Source organism: Epinephelus fuscoguttatus, linkage group LG20, assembly GCF_011397635.1.
Source record: "Epinephelus fuscoguttatus linkage group LG20, E.fuscoguttatus.final_Chr_v1".
NCBI classification, from domain to species: domain Eukaryota; kingdom Metazoa; phylum Chordata; class Actinopteri; order Perciformes; family Serranidae; genus Epinephelus; species Epinephelus fuscoguttatus.
This window is the reverse complement of record NC_064771.1, coordinates 12,342,483-12,363,472: the sequence shown is the minus strand read 5'-3', so window position 1 is coordinate 12,363,472 and position 20,990 is coordinate 12,342,483. Positions and strand designations below refer to the sequence as shown.

Below are 20,990 nucleotides of genomic sequence, written 5' to 3'. Positions count from 1 at the left end.
AATAACTACATAATAAGTCGCCCATTTAAGACCAAAAACAGTGTTTTCCCAAAATTTGGCATAACCAGGAAGTTCTGAGGTGTCATATGATTGTAGAAAAATGGCTGCGGTGCAGTGGTAAGAAGCTCTTTTCTTATTAAAAAAAAAAAACACCGTATCATTACAAACATATGTTAAATTGTACATTTATTGATATTGTGTGAAGTGTGAGAACGTACATGCAGTAAAACCGTGTGTGTCGCGAGCTTAGTTATAATGTAGCGTACCGAGTGACATGTCAACTTTTTTGCAGGTTGTCAACAAAATATTACCAGTTTGCTGCAGCATTGATATGTGGTATTGTGATTTAGGCCTTCGGTTAAATAAATGCCCTTTTGGCTAGGGTTTGGTTGTAGTCTAAAAAAGCCTATGGGGTTGTGTCAAAAGACTCACACAGGTTCTGTAGCACTTTCAAATTGGGTGTCTTTTGCCTACTCATCTTTTTAAAAAAAATCTTAGATCGCAATAAGACTTAATCAGTGGGGGTTTTTTTCTTGCAAGATAGAAGCAGTGCATATATTAGCATTAAAAACAGAGTGTCCGCATCAGTAGTAAGAGCTCAGCTGCAAGTAAACAAACAATATGTCTGTAAGCTCACATGGTGACTGGCAGGATGTCAGTAGAAACAGCTGACTCTGGTCTCCTGTCTGTCTGTTGTGTACCAAGGCGATCCAGAGGGCGCAACTATGAGGCAGAGCTGCAGAGATGTCATCCTGAGGCCTCTCCGATTGAATTTGGAGACTACCATCCCCTCAAACCCATCTTGGTAGACAACCATCTGCTGTCTTTCTACTGCTCAGCCTCAACACTAACACCACCACCAGCTCTGCACACGATTCATAAAGTTCTGATGTCTGTCACAACATCACAGCATCTGCATTAGTTGCTCCATCAGCATAGTTAAACAAAATCTATTATGTTACTCATCTGTTGATGTAGTTAAAGGGACAGTTCACCCCAATATCAAAACTGCAATTTTTTTCTCTTACCCATAATGCTATTTATCAGTCTAGGTTGTTTTGGTGTGGGCTGCACAGTGTTGGAGATATTGGCCGTAGAGATGTCTGCCTTCTCTCCAATATAATGGAACTAGATGGCACTCAGCTTGTGGTGGTTAAAGCGCCAACAACGCAACATTTGAAAACTCAACAGCAATGTCTCTTTCCAGAAATCATGACCTGGTTACTCAAGATAATCCACAGACCTTGTTGTGAGCAGTTTCATGTAGGAACTATTTTCTTTCTACTGAACTACACCTGCCAACAGTATCACCACGCAGAAGGAAGCATGTATCTTCGGCTAGCTCACCTAGCACCACTGAGCTAGCTAACGTTTCAGCTCAGCCCAGGAGAACACCATTAATGTTTACATCTCGCGCTGTCATAAGCATGAGCCTCTCATTCATGAGTAGATGCATGCTTCCTTCTGCCCAGTGATACAGTTGGTGGGTGTAGTCTGGTAGGTAGCTAGGTAGAAAATAGTTGCTACATAAAACTGCTCACAACAAGGTCTGTGGAATATCTTGAGTAACCAATTTTTTTTTCAATTTTTTTTTTTTACTTTAAGCACCGCAAGCCCAGTGCATCTAGTTCCATTATACTCAAGAGACGGCAGACATCTTTTTGGCTGATATCTTCAACACTCTGCAGCTCACACCAAAACAATCCAGACTAAAAAACAGCACCACAGATAAGAAAAAAATAATAATTTTGATTTTGAGGTGAACTGTCTCTTTAAAAGCATAATTTGGTCATTTCTTGCATTTAATTTGACGTCTCTTTAACAGCTCTGATCTTCCCCTCTCCTCTCCACCCAGGTGACAGACACAAAGACCCGCCGTGGGGCTCGTAAAGGCAGCACCTCCTCGTCTTCCTCCTCCTCCTCCTCGGCGCCCCCGGACCCCCTCAGCTCCATGCTGGATGGGACCGACCCCCTCTCCATGTTTGCGGCAGCCTCGGCCACTGAGGTTCCTGCCATGTCACACAGCGCCTCCACAGGGGTCAGTAACACCGCAGACACACCTGTCCATACTGAGACACTTGCTTTTCTAGAAGCTTCACTACTCTGATTTAAAACATTAAAATAACACAGGAAAATTGGAAACATCAGCTATTGAGAGGCTTGTTATACAAGTATTGGTACTAACCTTCAGAAACTAACACTAGTGGAATCCTGCTGAACACATAAAGAAGTAGAGATACCCAAACTTGTATTTTAAAGACAGATGTTGTGCTTCCAGGACCTGGGGAGGAAGAGGAAGGAGAAAGAAGAAGAGGCAGTGGGACCAGACTTTGAGCCCTGGTCGTCAAAACGAGGAGAGATCCTGGCCCGGTTTACCACCACTGAAAAACTCTCAATTGTGAGTCGTCCTCCATTACAACCATCCATCTGTTACGATGTGTTCTGGTACTGCTGCAAACAGCCATGCCCTGTCACACAGAAGCCTAATTTCAATTTCTTTGTCTTCACAGAATCTCTGCATGGGCTCTGATCGAGGTAAGATCTGTGTCATAATAATTTAATTAATACCTCACTCAAATACGCTCTGATAAATCCGCAGTGTACTATCTGCTCAGCCACAAACAGCTGACAGACACAGTTAGCAACCAGGTGCTGAACATAGTTGAGTATTTAACAGGAGTTCTCAGAAGTTGGTGGAGGCCAAACCAGAGCTGAAAGGAGAGTAAATATTTGTCTTGAATATATTGGGTGTCCAGAAACGTGTGTAAATAGGCAGCTGTGATGTGTAAGCAATATCAACTTTATAAGATGATAATATATTAATGTTGTGTGACAGCCTGTCATGTCCAAATTGGCAAAAACAATCAATCAATACTGCTTTAAAGGAATACTTTAACCCACAAAATGACTGTTGTTGTATCACTTTCTCACCCTGTGTTAATGCTGATTTTGTGAAGAAACTTTGTTTTCCTTGCATGCCTCCACAGTGAACGAAGAATCCAAAAACTGATGAATTAAAGTCACTGGGGTCCACGGTGAATAACAGCAAAACTATATCAAAACATCTGTTTGCTCAGTACCTTTTATAAACAGGGCTTTCCCATCCTCCATTCTCCAAAAAAATCCCATCCAGACACAATGTTTTAAAAAGTCTCTTTCCAAAGAAAACACAAAAACACTTTAAAGTCCTGTAAAGAATACGCCAAACCCACAAACGGTTATAGAACCCTAACCCTAAAGCCATGCAAAGAAGAAGATGATATTGGCCAATCAGCAGCCTGAAAAAAAGCCATTACCAGAAGGACACCTGGAGCAGTGACCTCTGTAGCACATTCTGACACCTCTGTTTTTCAATACACTTGAAGAGTTGCTGTTTATTTATGTGTTTATTTGTAAAGAGTCATGTTAGCATGAAATATCAACAAGAAGCCAAAAACTCTTGTTTTATCTTTTGACACATCGACACTGAAAATAGAGTACCAATAAATGCAGTTTGCGTATGGTCAAAAGGCTAAAATGCATTTATAAAGCGAAGTTTTCGAAAATACTCATGTCTGCGTGGACTAGGTCTGAAAAACTTCGGCATGAGTCTGCTTATGCATTCCTTTGGGCAGAGTTCAGGTGCATGCGTTTGCCCAGGCACACTACTCGTTTGTGGGTGAGACTGTTTATGCACAAATGTTTGAAATAGTAATGTATGAGCAAAAATGTTGGCGTTTGAGAAATACTGAGCATATGCCTGGATAAATGAGACTGGGATTTTACTGCAACAGTTGTATAAATGGATGATTTGCTGTTATTTAACATGGACTCCTTTTACGCCAATTCATCAAGAATTTTCTCAATTTTTGGATTCTTCGTTCATTGTGGAAGCATGCCAGAAAAATAAAGTTTTCCTCACTAATTCAGCATTACATAGGATGAGTAACTGATGAGTGAGTACAAATCATCATTTTGTGGCTGAAGTATTCCTTAAAGTAATCTTTAAAAAAACTACAGAGTCTGTTTTTTTTTTTTACTGTGGTCGATAGTTAACAAATGACTCCTGTTGTTGCTGTAGGAAAAGCTCCAAGTCCAGGATCCTCAGCTGTTTCAGAGAAAGTTCGAACTCGCCTGGAGGAACTCGACGATCTGGAGGAGGTACGCTTTCATAGAGTGGCTTTCAAACATAATTTATTTTAAAATCATTTGAACTCCCAGTACTATAAGAATTAAATTGTTCACCAAATGCTCTTTTATTTGTGTTGATGTGTATTCACATAATGTCCACAGCCTCCATTGGTGCTTAAATAAGCTGCAAAATTCAGCAACTAAATAGATTTTCATTGGCATTAATGTCATACTAGCAAAGCAGAGTGAATTCATGTAAGAGCAAGGATGTGTTTTGGACCGACTTGTTTGTCTGTGTGTGTGCAGGGTTCCCAGAGAGAGCTGCTCAACCTCTCCCAGCAGGATTACGCTAACCGCATCGAGGAGCTGAACCAGTCCCTGAAGGAAGCCTGGGCCTCGGACCAGAAGGTCAAAGCCCTGAAGATTGTCATCCAGGTAATCCAGCAGCTGAAAACACTCATCCTAAAAATAATGTCTCCTGCGTAAAGACATAAACACTGATCTGTGATCTATGTTCCAGTGCTCGAAGCTTCTGTCCGACACCTCTGTGATCCAGTTCTACCCCAGCAAGTTTGTTCTCATTACTGATATCCTCGACACTTTTGGTGCGTATTGAATCTTTGTTTCTCTCAGCTCAGTTAAAAAACACTGCAGGTTTTCTTACTTTAATCTCATTTCTCTGTAGGACGGCTGGTATACGACAGAATCTGGACCATGTGTTCAGACCCACGACCCCTACCAGGTACTAATCAGACTCTCTTATATCCAGACGTATTTCACTGGATATATTGTCTGGGTAGTGTCTGATTTTTCCACTTGGCTTCCTTCCTACTCAGACTCGTTCACAGTTGACGATGTGAATGACACGGCCAAGGAGACGTGCCTTAACTGGTTCTTCAAGATCGCCTCCATCAGAGAGCTTCTGCCCAGACTGTATCCTTTACTGCCATCAGCAGGGCTTCACCGCTTAAATCAATAATGCTTCTCAGATGATCAGAACTAATGTCAGGCCCGTTTTGACAACTCCTTGACCTCTATGAACAGATACGTTGAGGCTGCCATTCTGAAGTGCAACCGCTTCCTGAACAAGAGGTTAGTTTGATTCTCTTATGGGCTTTAAAAGTCAGTCTTTGCTTTGTTTCTCTGAGTTACATTTTTGGGTTATGTGAAAGATTTTGTGATATATTTGTTAAAAAGCAAATCTTATACACACCTGAGGTTCATAGGTGTGTTGGAGAAGACCATGGCCAACTATAGTGGAATGAAGATCTCCCACACGCTGTATTCTACACTTGCGATTATGAGAGATTTATCGGGAGCAACATTTTTGACCTTCATCAGGTTGTTTGATGAAGGTCTCTGTACCAAAATGTCCCCACTTAATCTCTCATAATTGCAAGTGTAGAGGACAGTGTTCAAAAGTTCTTTGAGATACATTTGTTACATCTGATCTACCAAATAGAACTTTCTAGTTATAAGGTTTTTTTAGACACATAGCACAGCTTCCTTTCTGCTCCTCCACCTTCACAGTGGTATCCCGGAGACACTCCCTCGGTTGACAGCCATGATCAGAGGGATCGGAGACCCTCTGGTGGCAGCATATACCAGAGCTTACCTCTGCAGGGTGAGATGTGCTCACTTCATTTTCCTTTCCTGTCTCCTGTTTCTGAGCCAGTTCTTATCTGTCGACTCATTTTCACTGCCTGTTCCTGTCATTATTTTTGCCCTATTAGTGGGGTGGTGATGTATGGAAGCCCATTTCCACCAGTGTATCGAAAAAATAAAGATCTTTTAAGTCATTAAAATGAGAAATTTTCTCCAAATAATGACTTAATATTTCAAAATAATGAGTTAGTATTTCAAAATAATCATTCTGTATCTCAAAATAATGAGAAACTTTCTCAAAATATTGACGTAGTATCTCAAAATAAGGTTTAGTATCTCAAAATAATGATTTAGTATCTCGAAGTAATGAAAACAATGGGTTAGTTTCTTGACATAATGACTCAATATCTCAGAATAATGAGTTAGTATCTCAAAATATTGATTTGATATCTCAAAATAATGAGAAACTGTCTCAAAACAATGACTTAATATCTCAAGAAAATGAGAAACTTTAAAAGTAGAAACTCATTTCAAGAAAGTCTAATTATAATGACTCACATGATTTTTTTGGCAGAAATGGGCTTGTTTGTTTGTTTGTTGTTTGTTTTCCATTTTTGCTGTTAAGACCACTGAATGTTCCTCCAGGATGAATTAAAACCTTTTTTGAATAAATCCATAATTTTGTTTGACTCACCTTTAAATGTGATCCAGTTACAGAGTATCATAATGACTGGTTAAAGGGAGAAAAAAGGGTCTGGGCCCAGAGATAACAGTGCTCTCTTCTTCCAGGTGGGCGTGGAAGTGGCCCCCCACCTGAAAGACAGCCTGAACCGCAACTTCTTCGACCTGCTGGGCACCTTCCGGCAGATTAGTGGGGAGAGCGTCCAGAACCAGCTGGTCATGCAGAGGGTGGAGGTGCCCGAGTACCTGACGCTCTACTCACCCGCCATCAACTGGATCCTGCAGTGCATCGCCTACAGAGCTCCAGAGGCATGTTTTACCTCAACTTATTTAGCATGAATTTTCAAACTAAAACATATTGAATGCTGTAAAAAATGGTCAGCTGTCAGAGGCATGAGTGTTTATAAGACTATTTGTGCTTCCATTTCAGCCTTTACTAACGGAGATGATGGAGAGATGCAAGAAGCTGGGGAACAAGTGAGTGCTTTTAAAGACACTGTTTTAATGAGGTGGACACACAGTGTACATAATCAAAGTTTTACACAGCTTTTACTCAAGTGTTTCAATGGTTTCTGGGGTTGGGGGACAAAAAAAGGTTGAGTTTTTTACCCTAAAGATCCAACATGTTCCTGTTTTCCACAGTGCATTGCTGCTGAATTCAGTTATGAGGGCGTTCAGGCCAGAATTTGTCGCAGCCAGGGCCACTGACTTTATCGGTATGATCAAAGACTGTGACGAGGCCGGCTTCCCAAAGGTCAGAAGAGAACAGATGTAGTACAGTGATCCAATAAATGTAAATATGTAAGGCAATATAAGCTTGAAGGTTCTAGTTAAGAACACTTTATTCTTCTGTTAAAGTATAGGTTAAGACATCGTCTAAATGTGCTTGAAATATCAGTGGAAGCTTGACTATTGTCTGTTCTCCAGCATCTGCTGTTTGGATCTCTGGGTCGCAGTCTGGCCTGTGCCGACCCTCCAGAATCTGAGCGACTGACGATCCTGAATGAAGCCTGGAAGGTCGTCACCAAAGTCCGCAGTCCTCAGGTACTGAAGAGTGATGCTGCTTTCTCACAGGGGTTTAATCCATGAAAATATTCAGGTTTTGACTGTATGTGTGAATGTTTATGTGTGTTTTTAGGATTACATCAACTGTGCTGAGATCTGGGTGGAGTTCACCTGCCGACACTTCACAGTCAGTAAAGTACCTGCCTGACACCTTTTATCATGTGGAATTTAAAGTTCCTATCACTTTATTTAACCTGTCTTCTCTTTCTATTAGAAACGTGAGGTCAACACCGTACTGGCTGACATCATCAAACACATGACCCCTGACCGGGCGTTTGAGGACGCTTATCCTCAGGTTAGCAGCTCATCATACCTAACAGGACAATCTACCCTGTTCTCCTAAAACAGAGCCGTTCCTCCTCATCCTTTCGTCGGCTCTGTACTGACTCTGTTGTGTTTTGCATCCAGCTGCAGTCAGTGATCAGGAAGATCCTCACCTACTTCCACGACTTCTCCGTCCTCTTCTCCATGGTGAGCAACCACCACTTCAAAACATACATAATACAAGTTTGCACTCTGGAGGCCTGAAACAGTCCACAAAGTTTCCCTAATTGTTTTTTTTCCCAGGAGCGTTTCCTGCCGTTCCTAGACATGTTCCAGAAGGACAGTGTGAGGGTGGAGGTGTGCAGATCCATCATGGAGGTCTTCATCAAGTAAGAGCTGCCTCAGAGTTTGTTGAATTAGATTTATTTGCTTTGTAACAAAATAAAATTGGCAAGTGTGAGAAAAAATTTTGACTACTAATTATTCTCCATCTACAGGCACCAGGTGGAGCCCACCAGAGACCCGGTCATCCTTAACGCCATGTTGCACATCTGCAAGACCATGCATGACTCTGTCAAGTAGGCTGTGTGTGTGTGTGCGTGTGTGTGTGTGTGTGTGTTATATACCTGTAATTACTTCTACAATTACAATTACTTCAGCTGTTCTCTTATAGGGACTTGGGGAAATAGGTCTTTGTAATTATGTGATTACAGTTTTTCATCTCTATTTTTTTTTTTAATTTCAGTAAATGTCAGTGAGTTTAGACACCTACTTTTCTTCTTAGTTTCCTGATCTGCCTGTTAACAGCCTTCACTCAGTAGCCTGTCTGCTCTCTCTACCGCAGCGCTCTCACTCTCGAGGATGAGAAAAGATCTTTGTCTCTGCTGATCATTGGCTTCATCCGCATGGTGAGACTCCTCAGAATTTTTTTCTGCATTTAAGAAATAAGACTGGTGTTATTTTATATTTTCTAATGGTCATTCAGGACTCTATCTCTCACTACTTTCTGAGACATAATTTCTCTCTGGCTTTCAGCACCAAGTCCATTTATTCTTACTGAAGATGTGAATATTTTAAAACGAAATGATTACTAAAAAAGCTTGGCACTGTAGTTTTTAGAAAACATAACTCAGTCAGGAGGGAGTAGTGTGTTTGAGGCAGGGCCATAATCATCAGTGTAACACTGGGGAGACCATTTTCAATGTACGCCCTCTGTGACCTAAATGTCTAGGAGGTTCTGGGGGGAACTCCCCACACAAAAAGTTTTTAGAAACTGAAGAGCTAGGTTTTTTTGGGGGGCCATTTTTTATTTTTTTTCCATACTATGCTATGACTGTATGATTTTTTTTTTTATGGCATTTTCTGTGACATACTATACGGTGATGTTTTTTTCATGGTGTTTGACCAGATAATGTACTTTAACATTGTTCATGAAAATTGTGATGAAATACTGTACTATGATTTTCATAATTTTTGACAACAAAGTACACTATGACTTTTTTCATGATTTTTGGCGAGATACTATACTATGAAGTTTTTTCATGATTTTGTAAGACATACTGTACTATGACTTTTTTTCATGATTTTGGACGACACACTGTACTATAACTTTTTTCATGATTTTTGACGACATGCTATACTATGACGTTTTTTCATGATTTTGGACGACGTGCTATACTATGACGTTTTTTCATGATTTTGGACGACATGCTATACTATGACGTTTTTTCATGATTTTTGGCGAGATACTATACTATGAAGTTTTTTCATGATTTTGGACGACATACTGTACTATGACTTTTTTTCATGATTTTGGACGACATACTGTACTATGACTTTTTTTCATGATTTTTGACGACATACTGTACTGTAACTTCTTTTCATGATTTTGGACGACGTGCTATACTATGACGTTTTTTCATGATTTTGGACGACATGCTATACTATGATGTTTTTTCATGATTTTGGACGACATACTATACTATGACGTTTTTTCATGATTTTGGACGACGTGCTATACTATGACGTTTTTTCATGATTTTGGACAACATGCTATACTATGAGTTTTTTCATGACTTTTCACGACATACTATACTATGACGTTTTTTCATGATTTTGGACGACATACTATACTATGACTTTTTTCATGACTTTTGACGACATACTATACTATGACGTTTTTTCATGATTTTTGACGACATACTATACTGTGACGTTTTTTCATGATTTTGGACGACATACTGTACTATGATGTTTTTTCATGATTTTGGACGGCATACAGTACTGTGACGTTTTTTCATGATTTTGGACGACATACTGTACTATAACTTTTTTTCATGATTTTGGACGACATACTGTACTATGACTTTTTTTCATGATTTTTGACGACATACTGTACTGTAACTTCTTTTCATGATTTTGGACGACGTGCCATACTATGACGTTTTTTCATGATTTTGGACGACATACTATACTATGACGTTTTTTCATGATTTTGGACGACGTGCTATACTATGACGTTTTTTCATGATTTTGGACAACATGCTATACTATGACATTTTTTCATGATTTTGGACGACATACTATACTATGACTTTTTTTCATGATTTTTGACGACATACTATACTATGACTTTTTTCATGACTTTTCACGACATACTATACTATGACGTTTTTTCATGATTTTTGACGACATACTATACTATGACTTTTTTCATGAATTTTGACGACATACTATACTATTAAGTTTTTTATGATTTTTGACGACATACTATACTGTGACGTTTTTTCATGATTTTGGACGACATACTGTACTATGATGTTTTTTCATGATTTTGGACGGCATACAGTACTGTGACGTTTTTTCATGATTTTGGACGACATACTATACTATGACGTTTTTTCATGATTTTGGACGACGTGCTATACTATGACGTTTTTTCATGATTTTGGACAACATGCTATACTATGACGTTTTTTCATGATTTTGGACGACATACTGTACTATGACGTTTTTTCATGATTTTGGACGACATACTGTACTATGACTTTTTTCATGATTTTTGACGACATACTGTACTATAACTTTTTTTCATGATTTTGGACGACGTGCTATACTATGGCGTTTTTCATGATTTTGGGCGACATACTATACTATGACTTTTTCATGATTTTTGACGACATACTATACTATGACTTTTTCATGACTTTTCACGACATACTATACTATGACGTTTTTTCATGATTTTGGACGACATACTATACTATGACTTTTTTCATGACTTTTGACGACATACTATACTATGACGTTTTTTCATGATTTTTGACGACATACTATACTGTGACGTTTTTTCATGATTTTGGACGACATACTGTACTATGATGTTTTTTCATGATTTTGGACGGCATACAGTACTGTGACGTTTTTTCATGATTTTGGACGACATACTATACTATGACGTTTTTTCATGATTTTGGACGACGTGCTATACTATGACGTTTTTTCATGATTTTGGACAACATGCTATACTATGACGTTTTTTCATGATTTTGGACGACATACTGTACTATGACTTTTTTCATGATTTTTGACGACATACTATACTGTGACGTTTTTTCATGATTTTGGACGACATGCTATACTATGACGTTTTTTCATGATTTTGGACGACGTGCTATACTATGACGTTTTTTCATGATTTTGGACAACATGCTATACTATGACTTTTTTCATGACTTTTCACGACATACTATACTATGACGTTTTTTCATGATTTTGGACGACATACTATACTATGACTTTTTTCATGACTTTTGACGACATACTATACTATGACGTTTTTTCATGATTTTTGACGACATACTGTACTGTGACGTTTTTTCATGATTTTGGACGACATACTGTACTATGATGTTTTTTCATGATTTTGGACGGCATACAGTACTGTGACGTTTTTTCATGATTTTGGACGACATACTGTACTATAACTTTTTTTCATGATTTTGGACGACGTGCTATACTATGACGTTTTTTCATGATTTTTGGCGAGATACTATACTATGAAGTTTTTTCATGATTTTGGACGACATACTGTACTATGAGTTTTTTTCATGATTTTGGACGACATACTGTACTATGACTTTTTTTCATGATTTTTGACGACATACTGTACTGTAACTTCTTTTCATGATTTTGGACGACGTGCCATACTATGACGTTTTTTCATGATTTTGGACGACATACTATACTATGACGTTTTTTCATGATTTTGGACGACGTGCTATACTATGACGTTTTTTCATGATTTTGGACAACATGCTATACTATGACATTTTTTCATGATTTTGGACGACATACTATACTATGACTTTTTTTCATGATTTTTGACGACATACTATACTATGACTTTTTTCATGACTTTTCACGACATACTATACTATGACGTTTTTTCATGATTTTGGACGACATACTATACTATGACTTTTTTCATGACTTTTGACGACATACTATACTATGACGTTTTTTCATGATTTTGGACGACATACTATACTATGACTTTTTTTCATGATTTTGGACGACATACAATACTATAACGTTTGTTCGTGATTTTGGACAACATACTATACTATGACGTTTTTTCATGATTTTGGACGACATACTATACTATGACTTTTTTTCATGATTTTGGACGACATACTATACTATGACGTTTTTTCATGATTTTGGACAACATGCTATACTATGACGTTTTTTCATGATTTTGGACGACATACTGTACTATGACTTTTTTCATGATTTTGGACGACGTGCTATACTATGACGTTTTTTCATGATTTTGGACAACATGCTATACTATGACATTTTTTCATGATTTTGGACGACATACTATACTATGACTTTTTTTCATGATTTTTGACGACATACTATACTATGACTTTTTTCATGATTTTGGATGACATACTATACTATGACGTTTTTCATTAATTTGGACGACATACTACTATACTATGACTTTTTTCCTGAATTTTGACACTATACTATACTATACTATGACGTTTTTCATGATTTTGGACAATATACTACACTATGAGGGTTTTTCATGAATTTGGACGACATACTGTACTATGATGTTTTTTCATGATTTTGGGCGACATACAGTACTATGCGTTTTTCATGATTTTGACGACATACTATACTATGACGTTTTTTCATGATTTTGGACGACGTGCTATACTATGACGTTTTTTCATGATTTTGGACAACATGCTATACTATGACGTTTTTTCATGATTTTGGACGACATACTGTACTATGACGTTTTTTCATGATTTTGGACGACATACTGTACTATGACTTTTTTCATGATTTTTGACGACATACTGTACTATAACTTTTTTTCATGATTTTGGACGACGTGCTATACTATGACGTTTTTTCATGATTTTGGACGACATACTATACTATGACTTTTTTTCATGATTTTTGACGACATACTATACTATGACTTTTTTAATGACTTTTCACAACATACTATACTATGACGTTTTATCATGATTTTGGACGACAAACAATACTATGACTTTTTCATGATTTTGACATACTATACTATGACGTTTTTCATGATTTTGACGACATACTATACTGTGCGTTTTTCATGATTTTGGACGACATACTATACTATGACGTTTTTTCATGATTTTGGACGACATGCTATACTATGACGTTTTTTCATGATTTTGGACGACATACTATACTATGACGTTTTTTCATGATTTTGGACGACATGCTATATGAGGTTTTTTTCATGATTTTGGACGACATGCTATACTATGATGTTTTTTCATGATTTCTGACGACATACTATACTATGACGTTTTTTCGTCATTTCTGACAACATTCTACACTATGACGTTTTTGCATGATTTTGGACAACATACTGTACTATGACGTTTTTTCATGATTTCTGACTACGTGCTATACTATGACGTTTTTGCATGATTGTGGACGACATACTATGACGTTTTTTCATGATTTCTGACAACATACTATACTATGACGTTTTTACATGATTTCTGACAACATACCATACTATAACATTTTTTCATGATTTCTGATGACATGCTATACTATGACGTTTTTGCATGGTTTTGGACGACATACTATACTATGACGTTTTTGCATGGTTTTGGACGCCATGCTATACTATGACGTTTTTGCATGGTTTTGACGGCATACAGTACTGTGACGTTTTTTCATGATTTTGGACGACATACTGTACTATAACTTTTTTTCATGATTTTGGACGACGTGCTATACTATGACGTTTTTTCATGATTTTTGGCGAGATACTATACTATGAAGTTTTTTCATGATTTTGGACGACATACTGTACTATGAGTTTTTTTCATGATTTTGGACGACATACTGTACTATGACTTTTTTTCATGATTTTTGACGACATACTGTACTGTAACTTCTTTTCATGATTTTGGACGACGTGCCATACTATGACGTTTTTTCATGATTTTGGACGACATACTATACTATGACGTTTTTTCATGATTTTGGACGACGTGCTATACTATGACGTTTTTTCATGATTTTGGACAACATGCTATACTATGACATTTTTTCATGATTTTGGACGACATACTATACTATGACGTTTTTCATGATTTCTGCTGACATACTATACTATGACATTTTTTCATGATTTTCAACGACATACTATACTATGACGTTTTAAATGGTTTTGGACGGCATACTTTACCATGATATTTTTTATGATTTTTGATAACATACTATACTATGACGTTTTTCATGATTTTGACGACATACTATACTGTAGCGTTTTCATGATTTTGGACGACATACTGTACTATGATGTTTTTTCATGATTTTGGGCGACATACAGTACTGTGACGTTTTTCATGATTTTGGGCGACATACTATACTATGACGTTTTTCATGATTTTGACGACGTGCTATACTATGACGCGTTTTTCATGATTTTGGACAACATGCTATACTATGACGTTTTTTCATGATTTTGGACGACATACTGTACTATGACTTTTTTCATGATTTTTGACGACATACTATACTGTGACGTTTTTTCATGATTTTGGACGACATACTGTACTATAACTTTTTTTCATGATTTTGGACGACGTGCTATACTATGACGTTTTTTCATGATTTTTGGCGAGATACTATACTATGAAGTTTTTTCATGATTTTGGACGACATACTGTACTATGAGTTTTTTTCATGATTTTGGACGACATACTGTACTATGACTTTTTTTCATGATTTTTGACGACATACTGTACTGTAACTTCTTTTCATGATTTTGGACGACGTGCTATACTATGACGTTTTTTCATGATTTTGGACGACATACTATACTATGACGTTTTTTCATGATTTTGGACGACCTATACTATGACGTTTTTTCATGATTTCTGACAACATACTACACTGTGATGTTTTTGCATGATTTTAGACGACATACTATATTATGACGTTTTTTCATGATTTCTGACGACATACTATACTATGACGTTTTTTCGTCATTTCTGACAACATTCTACACTATGACGTTTTTGCATGATTTTGGACAACATACTGTACTATGACGTTTTTACATGACTTTTGGACGACATACTATACTATGGCGTTTTTCATGATTTTGGCGACATACTATACTGTGGCGTTTTTCATGATTTTGGACGACATACTGTACTATGATGTTTTTTCATGATTTTGGACGGCATACAGTACTGTGACGTTTTTTCATGATTTTGGACGACATACTATACTATGACGTTTTTTCATGATTTTGGACGACGTGCTATACTATGACGTTTTTTCATGATTTTGGACAACATGCTATACTATGACGTTTTTTCATGATTTTGGACGACATACTGTACTATGACGTTTTTTCATGATTTTGGACGACATACTGTACTATGACTTTTTTCATGATTTTTGACGACATACTGTACTATAACTTTTTTTCATGATTTTGGACGACGTGCTATACTATGACGTTTTTTCATGATTTTGGACGACATACTATACTATGACTTTTTTTCATGATTTTTGACGACATACTATACTATGACTTTTTTCATGACTTTTCACGACATACTATACTATGACGTTTTTTCATGATTTTGGACGACATACTATACTATGACTTTTTTCATGACTTTTGACGACATACTATACTATGACGTTTTTTCATGATTTTTGACGACATACTATACTGTGACGTTTTTTCATGATTTTGGACGACATACTGTACTATGATGTTTTTTCATGATTTTGGACGGCATACAGTACTGTGACGTTTTTTCATGATTTTGGACGACATACTATACTATGACGTTTTTTCATGATTTTGGACGACGTGCTATACTATGACGTTTTTTCATGATTTTGGACAACATGCTATACTATGACGTTTTTTCATGATTTTGGACGACATACTGTACTATGACTTTTTTCATGATTTTTGACGACATACTATACTGTGACGTTTTTTCATGATTTTGGACGACATGCTATACTATGACGTTTTTTCATGATTTTGGACAACATGCTATACTATGACGTTTTTTCATGATTTTGGACGACATACTGTACTATGACGTTTTTTCATGATTTTTGACAACATACTATACTATGACTTTTTTCATGACTTTTCACGACATACTATACTATGACGTTTTTTCATGATTTTGGACGACATACTATACTATGACTTTTTTTCATGATTTTTGACAACATACTATACTATGACTTTTTTCATGACTTTTCACGACATACTATACTATGACGTTTTTTCATGATTTTGGACGACATACTGTACCATCACATTTTGTCGTGATTTATGACGACATACAATACTATGACGTTTGTTCATGATTTTGGATGACATACTATACTGTGACGTTTTTTCATGATTTTGGACGACATACTGTACTATGATGTTTTTTCATGATTTTGGACGGCATACAGTACTGTGACGTTTTTTCATGATTTTGGACGACATACTGTACTATAACTTTTTTTCATGATTTTGGACGACGTGCTATACTATGACGTTTTTTCATGATTTTGGACGACGTGCTATACTATGACGTTTTTTCATGATTTTGGACGACATGCTGTACTATGACGTTTTTTCATGATTTTGGACGACATACTGTACTATGACGTTTTTTCATGATTTTTGACAACATACTATACTATGACTTTTTTCATGACTTTTCACGACATACTATACTATGACGTTTTTTCATGATTTTGGACGACATACTATACTATGACGTTTTTTCATGATTTTGGACGACGTGCTATACTATGACGTTTTTTCATGATTTTGGACAACATGCTATACTATGACGTTTTTTCATGATTTTCGACGACATACTGTACTATGACGTTTTTTCATGATTTTGGACAACATACTGTGCTATGACTTTTTTTCATGATTTTGACGACGTACTATACCTTGATTTTTTTTTTTTTATGATTTTCGATGACATACTATACTATGACATTTTGTCATGATTTTGACGACATACTATACTATGCCATGGCTTTTTATTGCATTTTTTATGACATACATACAAAAAACATCACTCAGTGCACATTGTTGATGTGTTTTTAATATATTTTTGACAACAATGGAGCTCTTTGGTATGGTACAGCAGAGTAAATTATACAAATTCAAATTTCTTTTGAACTTTACAGTTTTAAAAAAAGTTGTGATTTTAGACCAATGCATCCTTTAATCTTTATTTTCCCATCTTTAAGTAAGTATTGTTTAGCAAAAGTACTCTTGTCTTGTTACACATATATTCTGTTTGTCCATTGTTGTGTACAGGTTTCTTTTGGTCGGGACTTCGAGCAGCAGTTGAGCTTCTGTGTGGAGGCCAGAGCCACCTTCTGTAACCTGGAGTCAGTGATGGTGCAGCTCATTCATGTCAGTACAAATCTTTGTTTGTATGTTCAATTTGTGCGTGATATCCATACACACACACACACACACACACACACACACCATCCTCACTGTCCACCTTGTCATTTCCAGACGGTGAACCAGCTGGCGATGGAGACCAGCAGGGTGATGAGAGGAAATCACTCACGTAAAACAGCGGCCTTTGTCAGGGTGAGTCAACACAAGCAGCATCTGATCACTGCAGGCCACCGTTCCTTCTTACAGAATGAGATCTCAGCATTTCCTGAGAAACAGTGAGCCCAGCGTCGGCTTCAAATGTCAGATGCTTATTTAAACTTATCCCTCTTTCTCCTCCAGGCGTGTGCTGCCTACAGTTTTATCACCATCCCGTCTCTCAGCAGCATCTTTAGTCGTCTCAGCCTCTATCTGCTGTCTGGTCAGGTTGCGTTAGCAAACCAGTGTCTCTCCCAGGGTGAGCAGCTGTTTCCTTTCAGTTTAAACAAGGAGTAAAAATGCAGGTCATTATTTTGTGTGTAAAATCTGAGGTAATGATTCATTTCGCTTTGTATCAGCAATTCCTAACATTATTTATCTGCCTCTGACTTTTCCCTTCTCTCCTTTTGTCCCAATCATTTACTTATTTTCCATCCTTCCTCCCTCTTTTCCCCCTCCATCCTTTCTGCACCTCCAGCGGATGCTTTCCTAAAGGCAGCAGTCAGTCTTCTTCCAGAGGTTCCTCGCTCCATCAGCGTGGAAGGAAAACTTCGCTCTTCTGAGAGCTTCCTGCTGGACTTTATCAACAACTTCCTGGCTACACTACTAGTTGTCCCAGTAAGACAATCCTCTCCAGAAACAGAAAGAAGAGATATATCGCCCAAAACTGAAACATTTTAGCTTTTCCTCATTTTTCTCTTCAGACAGCTCAATTAAAACTTAGAGAAGTGCCAAACCATCATGCTGGTCTCCCTAAACTCCCAATATGTATGTGTGAATATTCTTGCAGGACCATCCAGAGCATGGCGTGCTCTACCTTGTCCGCGGTCTACTCAACATGGTACAAGATTACACCTGGGAGGAAAACAGCGACGCCAAGGTGCGGGTCTACATCAGCGCTTTGCCCCTGCTGGCTGCCATGGGCCAAGAAACCTACCTCTACTCCATCCCTAAAGGTAAAAATATCAATGATATTGATATCAATGATCACTTATATTTAGATCTCAAAAAAACAGGAATTTTTATGTTATCTTTCTCCTCTTTCGTGGTCTCAGTGGACTCCAACGAGACACTTTATGGAGGAGACCCCAAGTTTCTATCAGAGATCAACAAGCTGTGTGAAACTCTGATTGGACAGATCCTGGACCACCTGAAGGCACTCAGTCGGGATGAGGTGAGGCAAAAACGGCTCACTGCCACCAAAAAGACCACAGCGCTTCTTCTCCTCTTGTGCATCTTTTAAAATGTTTTCCTCAGAAGCTAATTTCTAGCTAGTAACTAAAACACTGCTTTCTTCTCGCCCTCTTGCAGCAGAGCACACGGCGTCAAGGCGCTCTGGCCTTTTCCCTGTTTGGCGTCCTGCTCGCTCACGGTGACCTGAGGAACAACAAGCTAAGCCAGCTGGCTGTCAACCTGTGGAACCTCAGCCACAAACACGGATACTGTGAGACTCGAGTTTCGGTGAGGGAGACATTTTACACTTTTCTCAAGCAGCTGCACCCAGACTTATTTAAATTGATGCTCTACTTGTTAATTTCAGCAAACGTGCTTTGTGTGAACACAGCCTGTTTCTTCTCTCTGCTCCAGGTTCGGACTCTGGAGTACATCAAACACCAGGCTCAGCAGGCCGACATGAACCACCTGTTGGATACAGTCCAGAGGCTGCAACTGCAGTCCCGCACCTGAATATAAACCTCAACATCATCTGTAAAATGTCTGTGCACTAAGTTTCTGTGAAGCACAAAGAAAAAGAAAAAAAGGCCTGAATGTATTTTGTGTGAGGACACTTTATGAAGATTTAACTTTACATTTTGGCACTAAATATTTACAGTTAGTTTGGACTAATAGGAAAGACCCAAAATTGATACTTTAAGACTGAACTGAAAGCTGTTTGTTCGGCAAAATTCCATTCAATGTACAATAGCAGGTCATTAAACTATCGTAGAACATTAACCTGCAGTGAAACCTTCAAGGAAACTCTGTGAGGTTTTGTTTGTTGCTCCTATTCAGTGTCACAATCTGGGGGTACGTAAAATAAACTATGCGACAAAAATGTTAAATGAATCAACAAATTATTCAAAGTTTACAAAGGAAGTGAAATGACATTCCTCTGCATGTTTTCCTGTCTTCTGTTAAGTCACAAGCTGCTGACTTCTCTACAAAAAGAACACTGCAAACAAGCCAATATGCATCAGATCTGCTGCAAAGATTAGGCCTAATTTTTCTGTTGAACTAAAATGGCTTCAAATTTTGAAAAACGTGCCACAGTCTAAAAAATAATTTTAAGCAGTGATACATCTGTCAGAACTGTATTTTTGCTGTCATTTGCACCGGTTACTGCAGTGTTCCCCTGCATATCAAACAAAGTTAGTTATCTTTGACTGAACTTATACCACAACTGCTCTCTGTATTGCAACATTATGTATTTTTAATGTGTCTTCATCATGCATTTGTAGAAATAAACAATCATTCTGCTTTATATTTAAATACCGGTCTTAAGTATGAGTTGATTTCTAACCTGTTGATTGAAGTACAATGCAAATATATTACATGTCTTGCTTATGAAACAGTCCTAGCGGGGTTTGGGAACCTCAAACTTGCGTCTCTGTGCTTTGCAGATGATGTGATTCTGTTGGCTTCATAACATAGTGATTTCCATCATGCACTGGGACAGTTTGCAGCCGAGTGTGAAGTGGTCCAAATCTGAGGCCATGGTTCTCTGCCGGAAATCGGTGAATAGCCCCCTCTGGGTTGGGAGGGAGTGAAAGAGTTCAAGTATCTCTGGGTCTTGTTCACGAGGGTTAGGGCGAGATGGATCGGCAGTTTGGTGTGGCTTCTGCTGTGATGCGGGTGCAGCGCTGGACTGTTGTGCTGAAGAGCGATTTACTGGTCCATCTACGTCCCAACCCTCACCTATGGTCATGAACTCGTGAACTGGGTAGTGACCGAAAGAATGAGATCGCTACAAGCGACTGAAATGAGTTTCCTCCGTGGGGTGGCTGGGCTCAGCCTTAGAGATAGGGTAAGGAGCTCAGACATCTGGAGGGACTTCAGAGGAGAGCTGCCGCTCCTTTGCATC

General features: G+C 38.0%; 1 protein-coding gene across 6 annotated transcripts; it reads left to right on the top strand.

Annotated features, from left to right (window-relative positions):
• The first annotated feature begins 90 nt into the window (after nt 1–90).
• vps35l (VPS35 endosomal protein sorting factor like) lies at nt 91–20,398 on the top strand. Of its 6 annotated transcripts, XM_049562851.1 has the most exons (30): nt 91–117; nt 706–805; nt 1,856–2,038; nt 2,279–2,398; nt 2,511–2,535; nt 4,061–4,140; nt 4,417–4,545; nt 4,631–4,715; nt 4,796–4,852; nt 4,947–5,043; nt 5,155–5,202; nt 5,641–5,734; nt 6,505–6,705; nt 6,827–6,873; nt 7,039–7,150; nt 7,324–7,440; nt 7,535–7,588; nt 7,676–7,756; nt 7,870–7,932; nt 8,029–8,114; nt 8,223–8,303; nt 8,570–8,633; nt 17,624–17,722; nt 17,831–17,908; nt 18,056–18,170; nt 18,390–18,529; nt 18,702–18,867; nt 18,967–19,085; nt 19,223–19,372; nt 19,499–20,398. In XM_049562851.1, the coding sequence occupies exons 1-30, from the start codon at nt 101–103 to the stop codon at nt 19,595–19,597; spliced, it is 2,907 nt and encodes a 968-aa protein (XP_049418808.1). In that variant the 5' UTR covers nt 91–100; the 3' UTR covers nt 19,598–20,398. The 6 variants fall into 6 exon arrangements, with proteins under 6 accessions (XP_049418808.1, XP_049418807.1, XP_049418805.1 ...); XM_049562850.1 differs by having other exon boundaries at nt 19,223–20,398; XM_049562848.1 differs by having other exon boundaries at nt 18,702–19,085; nt 19,223–20,398.
• Nucleotides 20,399–20,990: the final 592 nt, after the last annotated feature.

Excerpts from the sequence above, each read along its gene's own strand:
- vps35l (XM_049562846.1), top strand. Across the intron at positions 4,853-4,946 it reads AGACCCACGACCCCTACCAG|ACTCGTTCACAGTTGACGAT; the intron begins GTACTAATCAGA and ends CTTCCTACTCAG. Across the intron at positions 19,086-19,222 it reads AGGCACTCAGTCGGGATGAG|CAGAGCACACGGCGTCAAGG; the intron begins GTGAGGCAAAAA and ends GCCCTCTTGCAG.